General features: G+C 38.2%; 1 protein-coding gene across 4 annotated transcripts in view; it reads right to left on the bottom strand.

The window, feature by feature from the left end:
* The window catches only part of furinb (furin (paired basic amino acid cleaving enzyme) b), a 96,186-nt gene that overhangs the window by 31,280 nt on the left and 47,174 nt on the right, over positions 1-17,732 (bottom strand). For all 4 annotated transcript variants that reach the window (XR_014534558.1, XR_014534559.1, XM_083547543.1 and 1 more), the window contains 4 exons: positions 12,335-12,433; positions 6,849-6,944; positions 5,175-5,303; positions 4,846-4,922 (listed from right to left, as the gene is read on the bottom strand). Coding sequence is in view for 2 of the 4 variants with exons in the window: in XM_083547543.1 (XP_083403669.1) it covers positions 4,846-4,922; positions 5,175-5,303; positions 6,849-6,944; positions 12,335-12,433 (401 nt within the window). In the remaining 2 variants the exon portion in view is untranslated. The remainder of the gene's footprint in view (positions 1-4,845; positions 4,923-5,174; positions 5,304-6,848; positions 6,945-12,334; positions 12,434-17,732) is intronic.

Genomic DNA, 17,732 nt, shown 5'->3' on the forward strand with positions numbered 1-17,732 from the left:
GTGCATTCCTTGTAAGCAGTTACATTTTGTCTATTTAGCTGATGGTGTGCGGTACTGAAACATTTGATTCTGGTCTCATCTGACCACAGCACATGATGCCAGTTTTAGCTCTAACGACACTTGGTAAATTGAAGGTTTTTTTTTCCTGAAATGCACTCAGAAAAAGATTTTTTTTGCAAAGCTTTAAAAGCAATGTGAATGTTTTTTTTTTGGAGAGGGTTTCTTTTGAAAGAAAATACATATTTATGAAATGTACGCATATATGCCCACACTCACCATCCACTTTACAGCTATAGACCTGCTCAATTATGTTGATACTAAATCATTCAATTAATGTTGAAACAGCAAACTGCATAAAATTATGGAGATACAGGTCAAATTCTTTAGTTAATGTTCACATCAAAATGGGAAAAAGGTTATCTTTGTAACTTTTGTTGGTACCCAATGAAGAGATTTGTGTATCTTTTTTTTATACAACACTAATGTCCTGGGATTTTTACACAATTCTCTAGAATTTACACAGAACATTGGGGAAAAAAATAAGAAAAATAAAACAAACCCAACACAAAAATTAACCAAACAAAACAAACCCCTATCCTTCTGCAGGCTGAAACCCCTTGTTGATAAGAAAGGTCAGAGAACAGACCAGACTGGTTTTCCCAACTGTGAAAAAGCATTTCAGAACACACAACACATTAAACCTTGAGGTGGTTGGAATACAACAGCAGAAGGCATCAGTTTCCACTTCTTATAAGGTTCGAACAATTCTGGTGGCCACTGTATCTGGAGACACACACTGGAAAGCCTACACAAAGTAAACATTCATAACGTTCTTGCTAGTGAGCAATGATTATTTCTCATAATTCTGTAGTGTTGCAAGTGACTGATGTCAGTCATGGGGATTCAAATCTACCAAATAAGGCACAAAATGAACTGCTTTTGCTCACAGATTTATGACTTTTCTCTGCAGGCAGCAATACTAACAGCTGAAATATTGTGCCCTGTTCCAGACAATAACACAATAAAAAAACCCTTTGAAAGAAGTTAATATATATATAGAGGCCAGCCCACTGGCAGGCTTTCAAATATAAAAGTTATCAACCAATCATTTACTCGTGGGTATGGACAGCTCTGTGTTATGTCAAATTCTAACAGCTTCAGTGCTTTCATCTTAACCATGATGGATGGTGAGGGCTTACTCGCTAACGCTATCTAATCACCATCGAGTTAGAATTGATGCTTTCAGTTTTTTTTTTAACCATAACTAAATCTTCTGCTCTGGCAGCTCGCTGCCACTTTCAAGTATCCTTTGTATCATTTCACACACTGTGGCTGATAAACGCAGAATTGCAGTACCCTTGACACATCCTCCTATCACATAACAGATAAAGCTAGCGAGTCTCCTACGCATTCAGCTAGCAGCTTTGCTCTATGAGGCGCCAAATAGCACTAGTGGGCAGTGAAAAGACACACATCACTGACACTTAATAACAATAAACACGATCAGTCATGGACAAAAAGTAGAACAAGGATCATCTGTCTCATATTCGGAATGATCTTAAAGATAGTACCTTCAGGCTATACAGGAAGAACACTAAAGCAAGACCAAATCAAATCATCCATCTCTTCAGTTTCAGGTATAAAAACATATTTGAAGAACAAAGATGAGAAGTGGCTGACTGCAGTGGCCATGCAAGCCTATTGTCCCTGAGCAAGACAACAAAAAATGAATTGTGAGAAATCAATGTTAATACACATCAGCAGCAGCACAAAAGTTTATTCCTCTTGTTTTTTTTTATTTATTATATATATATATATATATATATATATATATATATATATATATATATATATATATATACACACACACACACACACACACACACACACACACACACACACACACACACACACACACACACACACACACACATACATACATACATACATACATACATACATATATATATATATATATATATATATATATATATATATATATATATACACACATACATACACACACACACACACACACACACACAAAACAATTGTACAAAGTTATTGCAAAAAGCAAGTTGCAAACGATGCCCCACTTAATGTGATCGCGAGTGTTACAGTCTAGCCATGTGTTTAGAGCAGCGTGGTATCTTTGTGCAGCTATTCAATGGAGCCGGATTACGTTCTGACTTACGGGATTAGTGCATTTTCCAGGCGGCTAAATTCAACCCTCAAGCTTTAACATTCTATATAATTTACATGAAAGAAAGTGAAAGTGTCAGTAAGAAAAAGAAGAAAAGAAAGAGAGAAAAGAAATCCTGCATCCAACACTCAAACTAGGACAGATGTTTACTCATGTTCTGTGTTTTCCAGAACTGAGACCTGTTTCCTTTCACTACAAACACGGTCACGGTTTAATTCCAAATACATGCTTCCCTCTTCTGAATTCAGATGCTTCTGGCTGAGGAGGCAGCTTTCCCTGACTCGCTTAAGTGCTGCCTGTGGCGACTGTCATGGCAGATTGAAGGGATTGGTTTGTGTTACATGATGCATGAATATAAATGGAATGATACAACTCCTTAGTCGAAATATTTTTTATACAAACATCTGAATGAGACCGAACTGTACATTTGCCAGTCTTGCCCTGGGAGATTAGCTAATGGAGAATACACTCTAATTTATACAGCACTGAGAAGTTTCAGAGCAGGGATGGCTGGCTTAATAGGCAGATTCTAGTGAAGAAGCTATATGGCTTTATGGCTGGCGTGATACAGAACTCGAAGGGTATACAACCGAAACATGCAGATTGAGAGACACATAAGCTTTGCAGAGTCTATCCCTAAAACATCTCTGATTTCTTGCGGCTTTGGTATTCACGTTGCATTATGCAGAAGGAAACAAGGCAGAACAAGTGCAGGTAGGATGAAGCCTGGGATTAAACATCAATATATAAACATAGAATTCAATAAGCTTTTTGGTGAAATAAAAGGGCAAATGAATAGTTAAGTTGCCTTAGATATGCCCTGAAATATGCGCATAGTGTTAGAAAAGAAAGCATTGTCTTAGAAAATAAACTGTCTGTCATATAACACGTGCCTCCATTCTCTTTAACATAGTCTACTTATAGATATTAATGTATTCTTATTTGAAAGTGAGCACATTCGTCACAGTTGGAGTGGCGGCTCACAGGGAAATAATAGCGATCCTCCATTAGTCCTCTGTTTTGCCTATGCAGCTATGTTGAAGAGCTGCGCAACTTCACTTCTATTGACAAAAACACAATTTTTCCTCTCATTTCATGGGCTTGAATCGATTCACTAGAGTGTAATCATCTTGACAGCTTAAGGGTGTGTGTGGTGCATTGTTTCCTGATGGCTTTTTCAAAGTCGGTGAGCTGTGGTACAGACATAGGCATAGCAGAGGCTTGTTTATTTCTCTCTGTGTTTCTCATCTTGCATCACTGAGTGAAGACTGTATCTTCCTGACACGAGGAGCTTTTAACCACCTTTTACTGTCCATATGGTAAGAACAGAACAACCATATGAAATGCAAACATAAATTTTTTTTTGTCTTACTATCGTTTTTGCTCTCTCTCTCTCTCTCTCTCTCATACAGGCACACGCACACAGAAACCAAGCATACCAACTGGGCTGAAAACCATGAGAGACCACATGTGTGTGTATGTTTGTGTGTGTGTTTGTGTGTGTGTGTGTGTGTGTGTGTGTGTGTGTGTGTGTGTGTGTGTGTGTGTGTGTGTGTGTGTGTGTGCGCGCGCATGTATTTTAACAAACTCATTATAGGCTTACTTGGCTTCTTTTCTGCTTCGATCCAGTGTTGAATTTAAAATAAGAATAAAGAGAGTGAGGCAATGCCTGAAAAGCAGCTTTGGCATACAGCCCAGAAAACCTGGAACTTGAGTCAAATCCCCCAACATTTCTGTCAGGGTCTGTGCCTGAGACAAACTTATGGCTGTGCTGAGTGCATCAAGAGTAGTGTTCCCTTGGGTGCACCAGCTTTTATCACAGTTTAACTAGTGGATTTTAATTTACATGTTCTATAAGAATGAGAAATCGAAACAGCGTAAACAAAAAAAAAATCTTTAGCACCTAGAATTTAACCTCAATGGATTTACAGACAGACACAAAGAAAATGCAGCTTTGAAGAAGAAAACAAAGATAAGGGGGGAAAAGGGGAAAAGGAAAAACAAAGAATACAGTCATATCAATAAAAATATATCTTTGAGAATTTTTTTCAGCAGAAATAGTTTTGAAACATAATAATAATAAAGGCACACACAAGGAAAATTTGCAGGTATCTCAGCAGGTAAAATGAAATGTTGGTGATAGAGGGATTAAAGGTACAGAATAAAAAATTAAGAAAGAGAGAAAAAAAAAAGCACTGCTACAGGTTCGTGACTCTCAATGCTTAAAGAAAGGAGGTAGTGAAGGGAAACAGCTGGAGAAAATGATGAAAAAGTCAGAAAGTGAGGTAAACACAGGAAAGGACATTTTCTCCTTAGGGGAGTTAACAGCATGTCTCTGAATCAGGGTTGTAAGATTTCGATCTGAATTTTTCATGAAGGCACCATATTAATTGAGGTGCTTTGTATGTTTCACACACTATAAAGAAAGGCATATAATGAAAAATGTCCCAGAAGTTTGTGGTTTCAAAAAAATAAACAAACAAGCTGAAGCTGCACTTGAATTACTACTTTTTCTAAATACAAGAAAGTCAGATGATGTTTGAGTTTGGCACTATATTGCGTGATATATATTTGGCCTTGCAACCCCTACAAATATACTCCAACTACTCCCGACAGAAAGAGAAAACTAAAGTCTGCCATACCTGTTGTCATTCAGTTGTGTGTATCTGGGCTGTGGGTCAGAATCTCTATCATTTACATCATAACTCGCATCTGGATCCTGAAGAGAAAGGTGCAATTCACTGAATAGGAATACAGCAGTTCCCATTTCATTGCTGCCATTCCACTGATATAACCCCAGAACTTAGGAATTTAAAGAAAGGCGTGCTAAAAAGAACAGAAATATCTTCCTAGAGAAACAGTTTCCTTTAAGAAATGAGGTCTATAACTTTTGTAAAACTATTCACAAATTTATACTAACCACAGCAATACATTAATTTTAAGATTTTGATCATATGAGAAAAATACTCACATAATTCAGCACCAGGTCTGGGTGATCTTTCTCAATACCATCGTCAAGGATGGTAATGACGACTCCCCTCCCTGTAAAGCCTTGAGCCCAGGCTTCTTTTACCTGCAGGTCTCGCCGGCTGGGGTTGTACTGTTAAATAAGTGGTAGACTTTAGTCTACATCTCAGACTAGCAAGAGTAAAGAATGGATACTCAGTATATTTAACATGAAAGATTAAACTGTTATAATGCTTTTCTTTGGAGTTGCACACTGGATCATATCTCAACCAATTGTTGAAAAGTCCAGACGAGAAAATTAACCCTCAGTGACAGAAATGGGTCTAGATAATGAACATAAAATATGTTCAGGAGTGTGCATCAAATGAACACATACTGAAATTTGTGACGGTTAAGTAGTTTTTTTAATGGCTTTAATGCCTTTTTAATGCGATTTTCTTCAACATGTCATGCTCTTTTGATTTCTGCCATGTCATTGCTCAACTTTCCATTGTTTGGCAGATTAAATTATTATCAATTCGCTTCTTGTTTTTAAACAAGTTGCAGCTGAATACATTCAAAATATGAATACAATTAGATTTATTATTGAAATAGTTCATACACACTCATTTATAGTACTGTGTTTAAAGATTTTTAACTAAAATCAATAGCAAAAAAATTCACAATGCCTCAATCTGTCATAACCGCCCTTAAATATGAATTCACAGACACTCACACACAAACACCAGGAGTGCTTGGTTGAAATGCAGTACAGCAAAGTGACAAATAACAACAGAAATAGAAATTTTATAAAGTGCCAGAAGACACACACTGAGCTTCAGTAGACCATTTCCCCACACAGCAGGTGTCAGCAGGGAGAGCCACTTTGGTGCAGGAAGGCATATGCACATACTCAACCAGGGAAACAGTATACTGAGTCAGCCAAACCACACACCCATGCATGCGCACACACAATAAATATGGCAAACCTGATAGGAGACCACAAGCTTCATTCTGCCTCTCTCTAATTTCATTCTTTAATTGAAAACTATCATGAACTTTTAACAATATTTGTATTATATATATATATATATATATATATATATATATATATATATATATATATATATATATATATATATATATACATATATATACATACACAGTAATCTATTATTCTACAAAAGTGCTCATTCCATTATCACCAACTTTTAAAACAGCTCTGCATTTAATTTTTAAATGCAAATTGAGGATCTGTATCCCATCATTCAGTTTTCCTCTCCATAAGTGGGCCAACCAATGCTCTCACTTTTTTCCCTTAATTGACTAATTGTTTATTAAAGATGAGCATCATTTAGTGATTATTTTTAAAAACACAACGTTAAAGTTGGTAAATGGCCTCTATCACTCTATTGACTGCATTATATGACTAAAGAATTTGACTACAATATAATGATTAAACAGTGATTTGAAGAGTTTAATAAAGGCAAGTAAATGCAATGAATGCAGGTGGTGGTATTCTATTTACAAATTCATTAAATGATACAAAACAGTGTTAATTGCAAATACAATAACAAAAGCCATTGGCAGTCTTTTTAATCTGAGCAACAGCAGTTTAACAAAAAAAAAAGAATTAATTAGCATTGATTGATTGCAGATGACTTAAGAGCAGACTCCTGAGTAAAGCGCATTCACTTACTAGGTACCACTGCTGGGGGAACTTTGGGTCTGTAGGCTCACTGTAAATATCCCTTTTCCTCCTCTGCTGGGCAACCTGCTGTTCTGCCCAAACCACCTAAAAAGAGATCAAAGTTACACACAAACTTACACACACGTATAGCAAAAGGTTCAAACATGGAACACCTGCAGTGCTTTGAAACCAACACACTAAAAATGTTCACACACTAAACACCTACAGTGCCTTGAATCCTTCATTTTACTTTACCTCTGCATTTACATCTCAAGCATGTAATTTCCTTCAGACCATTAAATCAGTATAGTAAATGCCCTCGTTCTGCAGTAGAGTTCAAACTCATTTGACACACTTGATTTAATCTGACAGCTCCACTGTGTGTATATGTGTGTGTGTGTGTGTGTGTGTGTGTGTGTGTGTGTGTGTGTGTACATCTAGTTTGACCAAGTCTCTGAGAACTTACCACTACATGCGAGTTTTGCAATTAGCTGAGAAAGCATTAGTGTAAACCAGAGGATTTAAAACAGCAGAGGGGATGTATTTGAAAGAGGACACAAGCCCCCCCTATATCTACAAGCACACAACAAACACTAAGAACCAAAAATATTTCCAGCAGGACACATTTCCCAGTCCTGCTGCTCTTTAATTTGCGCTTCTGTTCGAGCACAAAGAGCAAAGAGACATGAAGTCTCAGCGCTTTTCCTTTTCTAAGGTGCTTTATCTTTCCTGGCCTTTTGTCTGTCACACTGTGTCTTGCTTTAACTCTATGCTGCCCGTGTTTCACAACCTTCCACACATTCCTCAACGTTTATCTGCCTTTTCCATATTTTGTAGTGTCACAGCAAAATAAAATACCTGCATAGACTTAATTGGGATTAGATTTTTTTTCACAATATTATAATGTGCAAAATGTATAATTTTATCGTGACAAAAGGTTACATGAAAAAAAGCATACATTTGTTGATTGCATATGTATGCACACTCTGGGTCATTATTTAGAGGGACCACCTGCAGTGATTTCAGCTGCAAGTCTTCTGCCATATGTCCCATATCAGCTTTGCACATCTGGATCCTCATATTTTTGCTTATCCTCTTGACAAAATTGCTTAACTTCTGTCACATTGAAAATAGAACATTGGAGTTCAGCAGGTTTTTAGTCTTTTAGCAGAGTCGCAATCAGATTGAGGTTAAAGCATTGAATAGGCAATTTTAATCCATGCAGGTTTCAACCACTCCAGTGTAGCTTGGAATTATGATTAGAATCGTAGTCATGTTCAAAGGTTCCCCAGTCTCATCTTGCCGAGTATAACAGGTTTTTCAATGTATTTGTACCAGACTCCCAGTTGCTGCTCTTAAAAAGAATTTCCAAAACAAAGCTATCATCCACATGCTTCACTGTGGAGACAGTGATCTCAATGTTGGGGTTTTGGCAAATTTAGAACTTTGTTCCAAAGTGTTTAATTTTGGTCTCATTAAACCGGAAAACATTTTCTTCTATTACATAATTCCCAGTTTTGTAAAATTTCCAGGCTCTAACTGTACAATGAACAGCTTCTTCCATCTAAACTGTTGATAAACGCTCGGTTTTTGTGTTGCTTCTCTGACAGTCTCCTTTTTGCATTCACACATATTATTCCAAATAGTTTTTTTGTAGTGGCCAAGTATATCTACGAAACCGGAACCCTATTGGGGGCACCTGTGGGCCTCAAGCAGAAGGTGGAGAAGTGCCATGTGTCTAACATCCAGCAGCCCTGTGATGTCAATATGGAGGAAAGAAAGAGGATCCCAGAAACAACCTGTTGCAGCTCTGGTGAATTCCATGCCCAGGAGGATTAAGGCAATGCTAGATCACAATGGTGTTCAGAAAAAATCTTGACACTTTGGACACGTTGGTCATGTTCATTTAGGGTGTACTCACTTTTGTTGCCAGTTATTTAGACAATAATTGCTGTATGTTAAGTAAATTTTAGAGGACAATAAATCTGCTATACAAGCTGCACAGTGACTACTCTAAAAATATATCCAAGTTTCATTTCTATAGTATTGTCCCTTGAGAAGAATTATAGATTATACTGTAGCGTAATACCAGTGAGCTTCACTTCAGTGGCGAACACTTATGCAACGAGCAGTTCACAAAACTGCATAAATCTCAGAAACTGTGAGTTCATGCTAGCCTAAATATTAAAGGTAGATTGTACAGAGAACATTGCCTTTATAATCACACATGCTTTAGATCCATAATTACATGGTGTAAAATGCTGACTGGAAGGTAGTAATTTATTAGTCAGTGGAGGCACCACACCAGCTACCACTATACAAATGGTGGGTTAGATTGAGCTGCCAGTGTCTCCTTCTTAGAAAAGTGATCATTTGTGTGTATGTGTATGTGTGTGTGTGTATAATTTAATTGGAGTAGTGTTTAAAAAGTCTGATAGCAAAGAGTAAGCACAATGAAAGAATAAATAAAATGTGTTTTTTATGGACACTTGACTTGTACTTCCAATCAATCTGCCTGGTACTAATTACTATGTGCTTTTGTGTGTGAGTTCTGAAATTGTAAAAGCCGAAGGTTCTGCAATGATCACTAGAAATTCTAAAGGAAGCATTCACCTATGCATTTGTGTTAAAATGACAAACACACTCTTTTGAATATCCATCAACATGTGTAATATAAAAAGCTATTATATTCGACCCTGGCCATACTTCAGCATTCATTACAAACAAAAGGACAAAAGTATCAGTAATAATGTATTCGATAAGATTCACAAAGACTTTTAGAAAAAAAGGGTATAAAATTAGCAGAAATTTGTTTTTCATCCGTTATGTATCAAGATCACCTTTGCATTTCAACTTCATTTATAAAAAGAATAATACAGATATTTTGGACATTTCTATCTTTTTTTTTTTATTTAAGTATAATGTTTACGCAAAGCATGTGGCACACAACCATGATGGTATGTCTAACAAGGCTCGTTCTACTCCTCAAAGCAGAACATTTTACACTTGCACTTTTAGATTTATGCATGGAATCAACAAACATCTGTCTCTTTTGTGTTGAAAGCACTCCAGGATTTCCAGTGGTAATGGATAATAAAGCTAGATGATGCTTTTGCACTAATGCTTAGAACAATTCTGTTTAAAGTTTACACAGAACAAGTTATCTGAATCAGACAAATTTTATGTCATGCCCTGTAAGCTCAGTAACAATTTACAATGGCTAATGCTCCTGCATGGAGCTTTTATTTCTGTTTCAAACGTCTGTAATGACAGATTGATATGTGTTGTCGCTGTAATCATGTAAAGTTAATTTACCCAGTGAGATAATTACTCCCACATTCTCAGTTAGAATGTTCACCATAAATTTGAATTGATGCAGAGTGTGAGCTGCTACAAAAGGACTACAGGCTTGAGTAAAGTTGTGCATTTCATTATCTCATTATTCCTCTATATTACATCTGTGAAATACATAAGAACGAGTGGAATTGATGACACTTCACTATCCCACAATAAGGATTTTGGTCTGTTTTTCACCTCTGCTGAAAGATAAACTTACACCTAAAGATATTCCGATATTAAAATTAGGCAGATGGCACGTCTCTACTTAAAAATATTGTAAATATGGAAGGTGGCACTGCTGTTATGTTTTCCCTTTCATGACAACTTCCATCTGTATCAATGTATGAATATGAAAATGTCTTTTTGGATTGTACACGCACGCACGCACGCACGCACGCACGCACGCACAGCAGTAATCTCATGGTGGAGGCTGTTAATATGTTATGAATTCAATATGTGTTTAGGTTAAATATTGATGCATAGTGGTTTCTCTCTCTCTCTCTCTCTCTCTCTCTCTCTCTCTCTCTCTCTCTCTCTCTCTCTCTCTCCCCTCCTCCTCTCTCTTTCGCCTACAGCACAGAGACACACTATCTCATTATTGTCATTTTATATATAAATATATATATATTCCAGCCACTACACACTAAAATTATCCCAGAATAAGCAGATGTGGAATAAGGTCAGGTCACGCCTGCTATGACTTCTATCCACTTAACTCAGCAGAAAGCTTGGGCTTTGACCTCATTTCTACATTCCATGGAAATTTGATTCCGCTCGCTGCTACCATACGTTTTGTTAAGATGATAAATGCACTCCTACTCACCATGCACACATGAACCAGGGGCATTAACTCTCTACTGTGAATGACCTTTATTTAAGGAATTTATTGAAAAAATGTCTCATTAGTAAAACCCAGATGTCTCTGCAATCATGTGCATGTGCGTTTTCCATATCAGAATAAAGTTTAAACTACATGCCCTCACAGGCATCTTTTACTCTGAGCACAAACACAGCTGAACATACTTCCCTATTCTATCTACAATGTCTGGGAGGAGTTGAAATGAAAAACACCATAATTCAGCTTTTCCATGGAGTATTCTCTGTTGTCACTTTCTCCTGGTGATGAATGGGTCATTTTGTGGGTGCAGATTTTGCATCGTAATGATGCCTATTTTTCCATTGGTGGATATTGTCTTAGTGTCAGAGAGCTGAAAAACAACTGCAGAACATTTTGCAACAACGTCCAAACTTGCCAAACATTTTACTTTTTACACAGTTTAGGCGAGCTATACTTACAGTACCTTTCCGTGGCTCATGAGAATTCATTAGGTCTGTGTGCAGTGGCAGCAGAATTGAGAGAACAAATGAGGTGTTACCCAAATGTTGCTATTTTGTCCAGGGAGCAAACACTACAATATTTAGAGTCATTCGAGATCAAATTACAGTGCTTTTCTTACTTTCTGTTGAGTATTCAGCTGTTGGGGTAAAACTAGCGCACAAGTTAAAGTTGCTTCAGTCTTTGGGTGGGAATGTTTACATCGGTGGGTGGGGAATTTGGTTCATGCTTCATTTGAAAAGCAGAAACAAACAGCTTGTGAAAAAAACATTTTCACTAAGAGAAATAATGCTGTAACAGGGACACAGTGCACAGTTTTACAAGATACACAATAGTGACACATGGGGATGTGGTTTTGTTTATTGTCTCTTTATGAAAACCTTAATGAATCACATGAAGAGATGGGAGAGTGTGCTAGAGCTTTTGGCTTTATGGCTTTGGTGTTTTAGAGTTAGCATTGGTGCTAAACAGTGATAACTAATGGGTAGCCATGTCCTCAAAGAGGCAGAGAGATAAGGTGATCGTCTCTGAGAGATCCTGAGGGGGCAAATATGTGGCCATTTTCCTGCCTGTAAGCTGTGATAGCTTATCTCCAAAGTATGCATGTGCACACACCCATACATACACGTGCACACAAACACACACACACACAAATTCCCCTGCTACTAATTCTGAATGTGTGCAATCTCCCTGCCTGCTCTCATCCAACACTTTTAAGCTGCATCTGTCCATCACAGCCATTAATCCTCTTTTCTTTATCTCTGCTCTCTGTGTGTGTGTGTGTGTGTGTGTGTGTGTGTGTGTGTGTGTGTATACAGACCTGCGGTTCGCTGAGCAAACGGGCATGAACTCCGTGGTGGCCAGACAGAGACCTCTTCACAACACCCCTGTGCTCAAAGTGATAATAATCCCCAAACACCTGTAAACAAACACACACACACACACACACACACACACACACACACACACACACACACACACACACACACACACACACACAATATTAAATCCAGAAACTCTGTGTCCTTCATGCCACAAGATGGTAAGATGATCTAAAACACACCTGAGGGGAAGAAACCCTCATTAACTTTAACACCTGTGTCCAGAAGCAAGATCATTTCTCTCTCTCTCTCTCTCTCTCTCTCTCTCTGGCACACAATCTACTACTCAATCTGCTGAGATATGGACACACTCTCTCACTGTCTACTGGAACGAATGAACACACAAACAAACACACAAACACACACACACACACACACACACACACACACACACACACACACACTTAGATGCTAATACATAATAAGTGGCATCTGCTTGAACACTGTGGCACGAATGACACACACACACACACACACACACACACACACACACACACACACACACACACAGACACAGACACAGACACACACACACACACACACACAGAGACAGACAGACACACAATCATAGAGAGCCATTAAGGAATGGAAGGCGCATGTCCTGCTGCTGCTACAAAGTAATGAAGCATCTAATTCATTTTATTCTCACTCTGTGCAGTAATGGTGTACATATGTGCTTTATAAAAACAAGCATGCGCACACACACACACACACACACACACACACACACACACACACACACACACACACACACACAAAATAACAATCACATTTCCGACAGGTCTTGGTTAGAAAACGAGAGAGAGAGGGGGATACGGAGCGCAATATTCAGGCTAAAATGGAGAAAAACGGATGATTAAACCCAAACATCTCATTTACGGTTGCGGCTCCTCACCTTCATACAACCCTACAAAATCGGCAACAGCCCAACTATGACAAATGCCTAAGAGGAAGATGGATGGTTTTGTGTGTGTTCGTGTGTATGTAGGGCTATAACAAATCTGCTTACATAGCACTACTGTATTTTAGCACTTTGTGTGTGCGCACGGATTCCCAGACGTTCCACCAGCGTCATAGCGTGATGTATGATGAAGAAGATGCAATAAATACTAGTGTCATACAGCCATCTTTCTCTTTTCTTTATCTCAGCTGTACATGTAAAGAGGCTGCCTGACTGACATTGCAACCAATTACTATAGATCATTGTTTTTGTGTGGCTGCAAAATGCAGCATAAATCAACATTGTGGCTTACTGTAGTTTCAGAAATCTTTTGGAGCAGTGGTCCCCAACCCCCGGGCCATGAACTGGCACCGGTCCACGGGTCAATTGGTACCAGGCCACACAGAAAGAATACAAAACTTACATTATTTCTGTTTTATTTTTTATTTGATTCTGAACGATTTTGGAAAATTACCGGATTCTTTCCACCACATCTGTCTATGACTCACTCTTGGTGCATGTGAAGATGCCTCGGTCACATGTCTTACCTCCATCTACTACCTTTTTAAAGGGGATGCTCTGGCCGCTAACACATAATACATTACCCCTAAATTCAAACCCCCAAGCAAACAAAATGAACCAAAAACAACACAGTGGATTCACGTTTATTATTATATTTAGAAAATAGCAGTTTTTATGTCAGTTGTATCATTTAAATTTTGTTGTATTTTTTCGCCACACCTTAATGGCCAGTCCATGAAAATACTGTCTGAGATTGATCCTGTCCGTGACGCAAAAAAGGTTGGGGACCACTGTTTTAGAGCATCTGAGGTGGAAGCTAGATGAACCGCAAACATTTTCTATGTAGTTAGCATGGACTTTTGTACAATATGTACAAGAAATGCCTTAAAATTGTTTGCAAATTTAGCCTGTTTGCATAAAAAAAAAAATTTTTATCAACAAAAATATAATGATGTAAATAAGATTACCTCATCAAAAACCTGTGCTGTTGGAATATTGATATTTTCGTTACATATAACAACCATGGAACGTGCATAATTTTGCAGTATGGGATTTTCCATGATAGATACATGGCCAAATTGATTTTTTTGTGTTGCATATGGTGCTCCATATGCAAACAAATGCTTTTGAATATCTCTGTTTGCAACAGAAGTGCGCAATTCCAATCAGGATGAGGGCCTGAGTCCAGCAGGAAAATCACCAAACTGTGCTGGTTTCCAGCTTTCCAGGCATGGCAAATGTTTGAAGCTTATGGAAAGTGTGTATGTATGAGAGCATGAATATGAGTGAGAGAGAGAGAGAGAGAGAGCGAGAGAGAGAGAGAGAGAGAGAGAGAGAGAGAGAGAGAGAGAGAGAGAGAGGAAGAGAAAGATGGCATTACTCATACTTTTGTCATTACTCATCCTGTCTCCTCTTTGTGCCTTTTGTACAAGGTCACATCTCTCTCTCTCTCTCTCTCTCTCTCTCTCTCTCTCTCTCTCTCTCTCTCTCTCTCTCTCTCTCTCTCTGTCACACACACACACACACACACACACACACACACACACACACACACACACACACACACGTGCACACACATGCGCACACACACACAATTGGATTTGCACAAACACAGAATCCCACACTTGCCCACCTACACTTGTCCATACACACGTCAGAGCTGAGTACGGATGTAAGGTCAAGAGATGAAGGTACAGTCTCCTTTATCCCCCACCCCCTGCTTTTCAATTCACATCTGATTTTGGCCCTTTGTTACTATTGTACTATATCCTTTTATTTTCTATGCCTCTTCCTGTCTCATCCTTTCTCTGTCTGCCTATCTACCTCCTTTAGTCTGTCTCTCTTTTTTCCTTCTGTAAGATGTGAATGCAACTGTTTGTAGAATGAGACACATTACCTCCAAACCCCTGCTGCTACCTGTCCAAGACAGCAGCACATGATATTTCTCTCTCGCTTTCTGATCCCAAATAACAGCCTGTAAGCCAGAGCACACGTCTCCGTTTCCCATTGTGGAATATTGCAGTGTAGTATTTAAAACTGTATTTACGTGCAAAAATATCTGTAAATCCGAAAATCTCCCAAGAGATTTTATGGCTGCTTCATAGCTCCAGGGTCCCTGTTTTTGATCCTGAGCTCGGATTACTGTCTGTGTGCAGCTACCCTGCATATTTGCACAGGCTTCCTCTGGGTTCTCCAGTTTTCTCCAAATTCCAAAAAACATGGTTGGAAGAACATTATTGATTTTAAATTGCCTCTAAATGACGTGTGTGCCTCTTTTCAGATAACCGACATCCTATTGCAATTTAACTTTAATCATTACCAAATTTAGTCATAACAAAAAACACATAATAAAAGTCTATCCCTGTGTAGTATTGCTTAAAAACAAGGGACACCGGATGTAAGCTTTGGAGAACATCAATTGACTTTTATCTTGATGTTCTCTCCCTGTGTATCAGCACCATATTTGGAAAATAACAAAAACACAAACACACATTTCTGCTTCTTCACAGCTCGGCCTTGGTTAAAGTGCTCTCTCCTTTCTACCTCCCTGTGCAACACACACACACAGATCAAAAAGGGCCAGATTAATTATGCACACGTGCACGGTCATTCCTGGAAATACTCACTCCATCTCCCGGACTCTACCCTCCACTTACAAACAGTGCCACAAGTGCGTGTCCTGTCAGTATTACATGTAGCTAAAATTAGTTGAGCATGGTGGCTGGATTTATAATCTCATTATTAGGTTTATCAAGTCAAAACATGGTGACATGCCAGCAAAATGTCCTCCAAATGTCATCAATGGACAGAAGGCGAGTGGAGAAATTTATATTCTGCAACATTCTGCATAGAAGTATGAGCTGGATGCTAAACCTGTTAAAATCCAATTTTCATCTCCGTTTTGTAACAAAAGATTTGTTTTCTGACAGGAATGCTTTAATGAAATTGTGGGAGATTTACAAGGCAAACATTTTTTTCATTTACCAAATAATTAAATGCATTATTCCATCAGGTAAAAAAAAAAAAAAAAAAAAAAAAAAAATTTGTTTGTATTAGCCTGATAAGATACTCATTGTTGTAATCACTTTGTGATTTGGTTGTTTACATTACTGATTTTTTCCTCTGATTGAGCTATCAAATAAATGTTTAACATGTTATTAAGCTGCGAGCAAACATAGTCAGACATCTGAATCTGACAGTAAACCCAGCATGTTTAGCAGTGCAGCAGCCCTGGCAACTGAAGCAAAGGCACTGGGCTGAAAACTGTTTATTTGATTTTCGAATCTATATGGCTTGGATTGAAGAAAAGTGTCTAAAATCGGTCCCAAAATGCACACAGTACAGCACAATGAAACAGATTGAACTAGCAGTGACAAAAAGACTAGGTTTACTGTCTTATGTTCCTTGAAGACACAAGAGTCTACATATGCTCTGTGAAACAGGCACTGTAAATAGCTGTTGAGAATTAACAAATAAAACCGGAGTGAATTGCTACCGTTTACCAAATGACCAGGACCTGCGAGTCATGTACCTATCCATAGCCTTACAGAGGTTTGAGTCTTCCTTCAGCTAACATACTTAATTTAGTTCAAGAAGACCTTGATAATTGGCTGAGTCAGGCGTATTAAATGAGGTCTAAAATGTGCAGTGCTGGGTTTACAAAGACTGCAAACTGACACTTTTTCTTTTCACAGCATATTCTGAAGAGTCACAGGTTTGGGCGACTCAGTCAACCACAAGGCCAGTGGAAGGCTAAGAGTAGCCTAGAGCTTCTAAACTCATCACATCCGTATTATATGATGAATACTGAGATACATTTACACTGTACATCCCACTGCATTGGTGTGGAGTCACCAAGGTAACAGCTTTATTCATCTAGCTTTTATTCTCTGTATGCTACATCCAGAACCTTGCATTCTGTTCACATGTGAATTATTGTGTGTGTGTGTGTGTGTGTGTGTGTGTGTGTGTGTGTGTGTGTGTGTGTGTGTGTGTGTGTGTGTGTGTGTGTGTGTGTTAAAGAGAAAGAGAGTGAGAGAAAGAGAGAGACAGACACCATCTGCCTTCTTTTTAAGAGCTCATTACTCTTTTTCCATCTATGACCTGAAATATTTGAACTGTTCCTTCATTAAAATATGGTGAGATTAAATGCCCATGTTTATTACAAAGACATAGATAAAGGTCATATTAAATTTTGGAAGCCACAAATGCAGCAATCCACATAAAGTTCTATATACTTTTTTTATTCCAGCTCAATGCCAGCAGACATACACCAAAGTCGGTAAGACATTAGAGAGTGAGAATGAGGATAAATAAAAAGAAAAAAGCAGGGAATTGATAACTTTCAGCTCCTCATTAAGAACAACACAACATTA

The sequence above is a fragment of the Silurus aristotelis genome (assembly GCF_946808225.1).
Source record: "Silurus aristotelis genome assembly, chromosome: 7".
NCBI lineage: Eukaryota > Metazoa > Chordata > Actinopteri > Siluriformes > Siluridae > Silurus > Silurus aristotelis.